The 9,550-nt window shown below is 40.6% G+C and overlaps 1 protein-coding gene across 1 annotated transcript; it reads right to left on the reverse strand.

Annotated features, from left to right (window-relative positions):
- Window positions 1–8,358: 8,358 nt before the first annotated feature.
- mc1r (melanocortin 1 receptor) lies at window positions 8,359–9,336 on the reverse strand. The gene has a single exon (XM_069657252.1). The coding sequence runs from the start codon at window positions 9,334–9,336 to the stop codon at window positions 8,359–8,361; it is 978 nt and encodes a 325-aa protein (XP_069513353.1).
- Window positions 9,337–9,550: the final 214 nt, after the last annotated feature.

Consider the following 9,550-nt stretch of genomic DNA (forward strand, 5'->3'; position numbering starts at 1 on the left):
TGCACACTAATCCTGTCAGGGGTCAGAGGTTAGGGTGGATGTGGTTGGTGAGAGAAAAGCAAACTAAACGGGAGTTTTGTTTGACAAGTGTCATTTTTGTGACCGTGGTGCTTAACCTTCCTTATAGAAACAATAAACATTGGTAATATTGATCACAACATAAACATTTAATGTAACATTTTGTTCCCCTTCTTGGATATAACAGAGTACTAACAGAATAACAGAATGCTAATCTAAGGTGAATTTGTTATTATCCTTCCCTATAAAATCCTGTTCCAATCTTTAATACTTATAATAAACTAAATAACAAGAAAAACAGGATTGTAGAGTCACAAGTATCAAACTTATAATGTGATCACAGAAGAGAAGTCCCAGGGGAGTCAAAGGCCATATTTCTCTTCAAACCTCCAAGCAGATTGGTGTTGGGAACAACAGTGCCATGTGATTTGTAAGAAAGAACATCAATATATTAAATTACTCAAAACAGTGAATACAGTACAAATTGCATTACAATACATCAGTTTATCTTTTCCTGTATCTTCAGTTTGAACTAACTTTACTAACCTTGTGAAATAGACCGAAAAGTGACGACTCAGTGTCTTGATTCAACGTATTTTATGTCCAGGATACAAAGTATCTATGATTCAAATGTTTTAGGAATAACTATTGTGCACACATTGGATTCCTCACCTCTCCTCTTTGCTAATCAAAATAACAATTCAGTGCAATATCACTAAATAACTTAACTAAAATTAAGTAAAAAGACTTCAGAAGTTTGGAAGCTGCAGGGGACTTCCTGCATGTTCATGCAATGTAAGAACATCCTTATCGGCAGCTGACAGTCTCTAGAGGACAGTCTGTCATGGGTCGTTTTTTCCACAGTAAAAAAAACATGAAACATTCTGATGTCTTAAAAAATACTTTTATCATCTACAACACTGGCAGATCCTGGAAGTTGTGATCATGTTGGGTATGGGTGACCACCGCTATGGCTGGACATCTACTGTAGAGTGAAAGACAGCTCCTGAATCCAGACAAATCAATGGTAAGATCGATGTAAATCAAACAAATCAAGAGGAATCGTCCTGCTTCAGAGCGAGCATTGGGACAAAGTAGAGAGAGGAACAAGACAACAAAGCTGTAAAAAAGTCATGAGTGGTAGTAAGTGTTTTTTTCCCGCTTTAAGAGACAGCAGCGTCAACAAAAGCTGCCACTCTTGGCGTCTTTCATTTTATTTATTCATTTGTTTCAGTAATTACAATTTCTCGGAGGGGAACATTTTTATCCAGTATTTTAATTGCTATTTGTATCAAAGTAATGTTTTAATAGTGTGATATTTCCGTGTATCCCTGAGGGTCAGAGCCTTGGTTTTAGTCATATGTACTGTATGTGAATCATTCTAACTTGACTGCGTTTGTTGTTTGGATGGCAGCTGTGTTTTGCTGTGAACAGAGCTGCTTTATGCGCTTAATAAAGGAAGAAGTCATAACCCTATTCCTGACTGATTACGTGCTGCTGCCTGCAAGTAATACTGTCACACTTTGAACATCCTTTGGACTAATCAACAGTTACCGCACATTATCTATGTCTGAGTCTCTCTTTAAATAAAAAGCTAGGAAAGCCAGGATTTAGTACAATCTTTGATGCTCCTAAGGAAGGCCCATCAGGAAGCAGAAATGGGTCTGTCTTTGTCTTTAACAGTGAGGTTTTACCTCTACACCACTGAAAATCAACACTTTCTGTGGTTTCTGTGATCAATTAGCAGCCTGCTACTTCATGCCCAGTACGGAGGAACAACCTTGACTTATGGTCTTCTTTGGTATTAAATAATGTAATAAAAACAGTCAATGTGACCGCAATTAGTATAATTCAATAATAGGAAGCAAATTACACCAGAATAAAGAAATATTATAATATGATTTACTTGTTAAACAGTTTGACATTAATCTATCATTTGATTTTCAATATTCTGATTGGTTTTAGTCCTCCCTATGAGACAAACAAATCAAAAAAACACTCAAAAACATGTGAAGGAACTTCAGACATTTTTATTTCAAATATTTGTTACATCTATTACAGATTGTGTAACAAATTTATGAGTGGAAATTATGTGAGGAAGTTAATTGTCAAGGCCAAGGCTGTGACTCTCATCTTTTTCCCTTGTGTTTTCTTTCCCCGTGCTCCTCTGCTTATCGTGTTCAGGACTGGAGCCTGTCTTAGCTGTCATTGGGCGAGAGGCGGGATACAACCTGGACTGATCGCCAGTCAGTCACAGGGCTGACACATAGAGACAGACAACCTTTCACACTCACACCTACGGGCAATTTAAGAGTCACCAATGAACCTGACGAGCATGTCTTTGAAATGTGGGAGGAAGTACCTGGAGGAAACCCACGCATGCACGGGGAGAACATGCCATCTCGGATTGGAACTTCTTCGGCCAGCCTGTTTGCATGCTCACCTGACTACCACCATTGTCAACCCCCTCTTCAGTTTATCTACAACTCCAGAACCTTTTACAATAATTACCTGCATGTTCACTTCCCTCTGCCTGTCTGCACCTGGGTCTGTTTTTTTTTCACTACATGTACAAATATTATAAGCAACCATTTTTAATTGAATTAAACACATCACATGGTCTCTGCTCTTGGAATTAGTGATCAACTTTTACAAGGTCAGACACGATGTATTAATTAGCATACTTTAGTTATATTATAAATCCATGTACATGATGGCTCAGGGCATTCTGATCATCACTGTAGTGTGTGATCGCTACAATTAAAGAATAATAAATACAAATAAATAGATTATGCAGCAAAGTTAAGATAAAAGGAATATTTATGATCTAACACAGGGATTCCCAAAGTGGGGTGAGCTACATCTAGGGGGTGCGCATGGGAGGAAAATGTAATGGTGTATTTATTTCATCAAGTGGGATTTTTCACTTGAAAATCCTCAAATGGATCTGCTTTTTGTCCATGTGATCAGTTTCTGAGCCACTGCATGTGTCAATCTAATTTTTCTTTACTTGGTGGATCGTGTGTAACTTTATTGAAATTTGATTATAATTAGGCTACTGATGTTCTAATTTCCGTAACCGCTATGTTGCGTAACTCGATTCAATTTTTCTTGAATGCGGCTGAAAACATGACAGCATTTTCCCCATCTTACGAATGTAAGAGCGCATTGTTGTGATCTGTATACATGATGAATATCTTGATTATTAAACTTGATGCTTTTAATCAGCCTATTTAAAGGCTATGTTGCATTATTTTTTTTCTTTTTAAGTGTCGGGGGTACATCAGCCCGGTCAGGATGTAGAAGAGAGTGCGTTGCATAAAAGTACTGGAAGCGCTGTTTCAACACAATAAAGACTGAAGTTATGGAACGAAGTAAAGAGGTCGAACACTTTTAGAATCGAGAGCACATTAGCATTACACCTCCAGGGCTCTACAGTTAGCCTATATACAAGAAGTGTAAACAGAAAACTTAAAGGGGCAAAAATCTCTGCAGCAAACACCATCCACATATTATTATTTGGTCATTAGGGCAAATAGGTTATAAGCCACAGATCAACAGTCATCACACTATAGGGTTCTTCACTCATATATGACTTAGTTTTTAAGCCCTCCGTAATTTCATCAACCAACAAAAGCTAAAACAGTTACAACATTATGGATAATAACACAAACATTACAGTCACTACAAATAGGAACTAGAATGAGAAACAGAAGTAACCTATAAAAACAGGTTTGCTCTTTGGCTCTCTCTCTCTCCTAAACTGCTAAAACTAATGAAACATTTTAATATTTTCCCAGTGATGGCCACGTGGATGATCAATGGAAAGGCATGAAATATTTAAGATTTTTACATTTTTTCCCCCTGAGGACTGAATGAGGAGTTGGAAATCCCCCCTGCCTTTAATTATGTTATTTTCAGCAGAGTGACTGAAAGTGATCATGAGTTTAAAAACTGAACATTTCAAACATGTCTCTGTTGAGATTCATGTCAAAGGCTCCTCTGTCTGCAGGGGGAAAATGTTGTTCTATTTTTCAACATGTATCTTAAAGTTCAAGGATAACGTTTAGTCTTCTGTCTTGGTTTAACAGTGGATAAGGTTTAATAACATTGAGACCTCTACATTTGAAATTATGAACAGCAGCCATCATTTGATAACCTCTAGGGCCTATATCGATTACCTCTTTGGCCCCTATGACACATCACAGGGTGCTGATCATTAAGTGAGCAAACCAATCAATCAAATTTTATTTGTATAGCGCCAAATCATAACAAGTTATCTCGAGACACTTTACAAAAAGAGCAGGGGTCCGTTTCACAAAGCAGGTTTATTGAAAACTCTGAGTCTGTTAAACCTGAAATGAGGGAAACTCTCACTTTTCCGTTTCACAAAGGGAGGTAACTCAAACCAGAGAAAGAGGGGTAACTCTAGCCTGTTTCACAGAGAGAGGTAACTTAAGCTCTCGGTCAGTTACCGTAGTAACAGACTCTATGAACCTAACCTGGTCGGGAGCAGGTTTTCTTCAGGAAACTCAGAGTTTCTCTCTGTCTCCTCCCTCTAGAATATAAAACCCTTTTTCGACTTCCTCATTCATTCAGCCCGTCTCACGCGTGTGTTCGAGCGGTTACCGAATTAAAAGAAGAAACGTTGCGTCTCTGTGGTGCTCTGACCGCTTTGCAAAAGTCTTTTATATTTATGATTAAAAAAAAATCAAAAGACAAATTTGTGTCAAAGTCATCATTTTTAGATTTTCCACCACCACTGCCGAGAGCACTCAAATAAGACGCCGTAAGTTATTGGATTTTTTTATTTTTTAAACTAACACATTCAGTTTAATCAACATGAATTATAATGTATGTGAAGTCAGCATCATGTTAGGGATAAAGCTAATGCACATTAAAACAGCCACTGAATGATATTTCATTAGTTTAATATTTAAAATATGATTGAAGTGCTTCCATGTATGTTTTTTTCTCCCGCTGGATTGCTCCTAAATTAATATAAATTTTAGCTTCCGGTCGTGATTAAGTATTAAATAAATAGACCAGTTTAAACTTGCGCATTTACTCGAGCAGCAGTTTCTTCCCACGCCGCTTCTCTCTCTTTTGCAGCTGCAGCCGTGTTACTTTATTTTTCTAAAAACATGCTCGTATTCGCTGAACGTCCGCGTGAGGATTTCGAGCTCCACTGGTGTGACGTAGGAGGACCTCTTTTTGTGTACCCTTGCCATGGTGAATCGTGGTGTCGGGGCTCCATTAATGCTGGCTTTTTACAGTCAGCGTGCACGCACTTAACTCCGGCTGAACCTACTCAGAGTTGATTGAACTAACTCTGATCAGCTCTTCTGGAACCGAAAACTCAGAGTTTCCTATCTCAGAGTTGATCAACTCAGAGTTCAGGGTTAGACTCAGAGTTTGTTGAACCTTCTTTGTGAAACGGACCCCAGGTCTGGACCGTACTCTTTGTTTATATTAATAAGAGCAGTGGTTCTCAACTGGCCTCGCCTCAGGACCCTTCACTACCAGTTAAATTTCATTAATGAAAAAGGGTGCAGTCTGGACCTGAGACAGAACAAAACCATGACAGTGTGTCAACATCACACAACACAACAGTATAATAGTCAAGAAAAAACACCAGCGGTGTAGAAGAGGAAAATATTCCCTCTAGAAATCATTCAATAAGCTGCCTTTTGTCAAGAGAATAAAAGTGCATAATAAATGCAACCACTGTATCTGGGATTACCCAATCGGCTGATACATGGAGTGTGAATAAACCACACTACTGCTGCACACACATCATAGGAAACCCATGCCCTTCAAAATAAAAGCGCAGCTTTGAGTTTTTGCCACAACTTTTTTTTGTTTTTCCAAGCACACATCGACCCACTGAAAACAGCTTGGCGACCCACTTTTGAGTCCCGACCCACCAGTTGAGAACAACGGATTTAGAGAGAGACCCAACAAGAATCCTCCATGAGCAGCACTTAGATCTGGCACAGTGTGGAGGAAACACGTCCTTTAAACAGGCAGAACCAGACTCATGTTGAACAGCCATCTGCCTCGACTGGATGGGCCGAAATGTGTTGATGTTCAGCCTCCAAATACTCAAAGATAGTTGCTAACAAAGCAACACTGCATAATGTAATGAAACAATCTATAGAGGAGACATATTGGAGGGGTGTCGATTGATCATTCATTTAGCACAAACAAACTCAGGGTGTGTTGGCCTCTTTATTTGAGACAATATATAACATGATAACAGTTCCAAGGATTACACATACAACAGGCTCCTTCTATAAAGTAACAACAGAGACACATTTTTTTCAAGTTAAGCTCACAGCAATTACACTATGTGTTGAATTATCTGTACCTCACTCAGCACCTAGAACCACAGTCTCATTCACTTTAATAGAGCTTATATTGATAGATTCATATATGTGATACAAGACGACCGCAAACCTGTACATACACAATCCAGTGTAACAACTCTCACGGCTACAAGAACAACATACAGATAATGATGCAATGAAGATCAAAAACAAACACAAAAAAGCCTCATAAGTAAGTTATAACTGAGAAACATTAGAGAGATGACAGAATAACTAATGATAACAGCAGGGATCACATAACTTTTACTCAGCAGCAAAAACTCAGTCAAACATTTTTTACGTATAAAACAGTCAACATTATTTTCAGTATTCACATGCACATTTCACGCAACATGGTCACCATCATCCAACCATGAACAATTTCTTACTTTTGTCTGGGCAGGCAGCCTGATCATGGGGTCTCTGAGTTATTTCTATTTTGGAAGCAACTGTGCCAAAGCCCAATGCTGATACTCAGCCACGGTGCAGGGGGGGGACAAATCTGAATTTCATGGCTCAAATACAGAAAAAGAAAGAGATGGTGATGAGTCTAAAGTGATGCTCTGTTAACAGCTTATTCTTAGAAATAGGACATCAAAGAATAAAATAACAGCAAGTAAAGTATCTCAGGACAGTTTGATCTTTTGGAATATAAAGCAAAGCAGGTCCATGTATACGTTGTTTGGTGGTTCCATAGAGGCCCTATGCTCTGGACTCAGGTATCTGCACCAGTTGCATGGACAGAATTATATAAATTGACCTACCTACCAGCAGTGAATCTTTCAAAACTCCTCCACAGGCAATCAGAGTCTCACTTGATGGATCTACAAAACTGAAATCAGCTTCCCAATCTTTTAAAGACCGCTTCCTATGCACATTTCAGAGATCCTGACAAACATCCTCGTCTATAACTTATAGGCCTCCTTTCATTGGGCCTGCGATGCCCTGGGCACCGGGCCTTCCACTAAGCGAGGCTGTGCATGTGATCCTTTTTCCCTCCTTTAATCCAGACTTTTATTTTTGGTGCAGTCGTTCACACTCAGAGCTTTCAAATAGTCTGTAACAAGCATTTCTGATACGCTTTATATCATTTTAACACGTTGATCTTCTTCCATCCATCTCTTCTTGCACCTCGCTTCAACAACACATTCCTGCCAGTTCTAACTGAAGTTAATAATGTGTTTCAGCCGCTTCATATCGCATATTCAACTCATAATTTAGTTGAGTTTAAATCTAAGAAATAGGTGAATCCTCTGGATTCTGCCGACGCATCTGTACAGGATTAAGTAAGTTAGGTGACTCATTATAGGCCTGGTTTATTTCTTGATATTTGACGAGCTGCAGGGAGACCAGAGGGCAATAAGATACAAAACATGCCCTCAGTACACTTACAAAGATTCAGTCTTAATTACATTTAGGAAGAAATTTAGCTCTGCGGTCAAATTCAGTATTTCCAGTGCATGTGTCCAGTTTATTTCCTTCATTAATTTAACTGTCAACAGCTTTTAAAGCCAGAGTTGAACAAGATATAACCTGACCAACAACAAGGGGCTCTTTATATACAAGAAAATCCAAGTTAAATTACAGAGGAAGAGACAAAGATTTGTACTGTTTTCAACAAAAATAAAATGCTTGTCAGTTATCAAGCAACCATGCTGACTCTTTTTACATGGAAAGATTCCAATAAAGGTTTTCTTTAAGGGGAGAGAGCCATTAACTGTCCACATATTTCGCAACGCAACCATAAATAGACCCACAAATTAAACAGTGCGTGGAAATAATCCACGATGAGGTCTTCAAAAGAGTTCATCGTTCAAAGGTTCTTATGTACAGTATTGCGCATGGTCACCATCTGCCAAACGCGCGCATCAGTCAAGGTTTACAACAACCTTTGCAACATATCAGGAAGTAGAGGTAGTCCACATTGTCTATAACCTGATGCTCTCATTTTCCTCCTTGTACATACACAGTTTCACACGCCGAAGCACCAGGAGCACAGGACCAGCTCCTGCAGGGTTTTACGCAGCTCCTGGCTCCGGTACGCGTAGATGAGCGGATCAATGAGCGAGTTACAGATGATGAGGATGAGGAAGAGGTTAAAGTTTCTGAAGAAACAGTTGCAGAAGGGGCTAGTGGGGCACGTGAGGATGAGGATGAGGTGGAGGAAGAAGGGCCCCCAGCATAAAATGAAGACTCCCAGCAGGATGGTGAGGGTGATCGCGCCTTTCATGCTCGTGGATTGGCGCCTGCTTTTGTTGAAAGCAACGATGCGCCGGGAGTGCAGGTGAGCCAGGAGGAACATGTGCAGGTAGAGCACAGCGTTAAACACCAGCGTGATGCAGAAGAAGGTCACGAGACACACGATGACGGCGTTGTCGGTGTGGTACACGATGAAGAGGATGCTGGAGGTGATGCTGGCGAGCCACACCACCACGATGATGGTGATTGCGCGCTGCGTGGTCATGATGCTGTGGTAGCGCAGCGCGTAAAAGATGGTGATGTAGCGATCCGCAGCGATCGTGCACAGAAAGGAGAGCGAGGACACCACTGAGCTGCAGATCATCACGTCGATGACGTTGTCCAGGTGGCGCAGCATGCCGGGGTGCACGTCCAGCAGGCCATGGTCGTTGAGCAGCATGAATATCGTCTCCACCACGTTGCTCACACTCACCAGCATGTCGGAAACGGCCAGGCAGCAGATGAAGTAGTACATGGGCGAGTGCAGGTTGCGGTTCTTGAAGATGGCCACAACCACCAGGATGTTCTCCACCAGGCTGATGAGCCCCAGCGCGAGGAAGAGCTCCTGAGGGATCCGGATCTGCACACAGCTGAAAGAGTTCCGCTCTCCGGCGGTGGAGTTGGTGTCGTTCTCCTCCATGAAGTCATTGAGCGGGCTGAACTCCACATGGAGGATGGAGGGGTTATGGTGGGACCTGTTGGTCAAATCCATGTCTGGATTCTAAGATGATTGTCTGATTGTCAGCTGTTGGATCTTAGTGCAGCACTGTGCCAAACAGAGAGATAGTTTAATCGGTGGTTTGAAGGATTCAGCTGTTACGGTCACACGTTGCGCCACAGCCAAATAGAAAACAATCAGTCGACTCGCCCGAAAAGTTGTTTAGTTGTTGAGCATATCAACAAGTTGGCTGTCAAAAATCCACAAA

This window comes from Semicossyphus pulcher, unplaced genomic scaffold (genome assembly GCF_022749685.1).
Source record: "Semicossyphus pulcher isolate SPU_LCO1_2020_fin unplaced genomic scaffold, fSemPul1.0.p SCAF_1, whole genome shotgun sequence".
Classification (NCBI taxonomy): domain Eukaryota; kingdom Metazoa; phylum Chordata; class Actinopteri; order Labriformes; family Labridae; genus Semicossyphus; species Semicossyphus pulcher.